Source organism: Hyposmocoma kahamanoa, unplaced genomic scaffold, assembly GCF_003589595.1.
Source record: "Hyposmocoma kahamanoa isolate Upper Pololo Valley unplaced genomic scaffold, ASM358959v1 84, whole genome shotgun sequence".
In the NCBI taxonomy this organism is placed as follows: domain Eukaryota; kingdom Metazoa; phylum Arthropoda; class Insecta; order Lepidoptera; family Cosmopterigidae; genus Hyposmocoma; species Hyposmocoma kahamanoa.
In genome coordinates, this window is record NW_020654229.1 from 6,031,879 (window position 1) to 6,032,123 (window position 245).

Genomic DNA, 245 nt, shown 5'->3' on the forward strand with positions numbered 1-245 from the left:
GTTCCTGGTGTTCCTGGTGTTCCTGGTGTTCCTGGTGTTCCTGGTGTGCCAGGCGTGCCCGGTGTGCCCGGTGTACCTAGATGCCCCGGCTTTCCGTGATGCCCGTGATGTCCGTGATGTTCGTGATGTACGTTATGTCCGTGATGAACGTGGTGTCCGTGATGTCCATGATGTCCCTGATGTCCGTGATGACCGTGCTTACCAGGATAGCCTGGTTTTCCATGCGTGCCTGGCGTGCCTGGAGT

General features: G+C 58.0%; 1 protein-coding gene across 1 annotated transcript in view; it reads right to left on the reverse strand.

The window, feature by feature from the left end:
* The window catches only part of LOC113234433 (cuticle collagen 2C-like), a gene marked incomplete at its 5' end in the record, with an annotated part of 1,579 nt that extends 1,334 nt beyond the window's left edge, over positions 1 to 245 (reverse strand). Inside the window, one exon of the mRNA XM_026469743.1 lies at positions 23 to 245. Coding sequence (XP_026325528.1) covers positions 23 to 245 — 223 coding nt within the window. The remainder of the gene's footprint in view (positions 1 to 22) is intronic.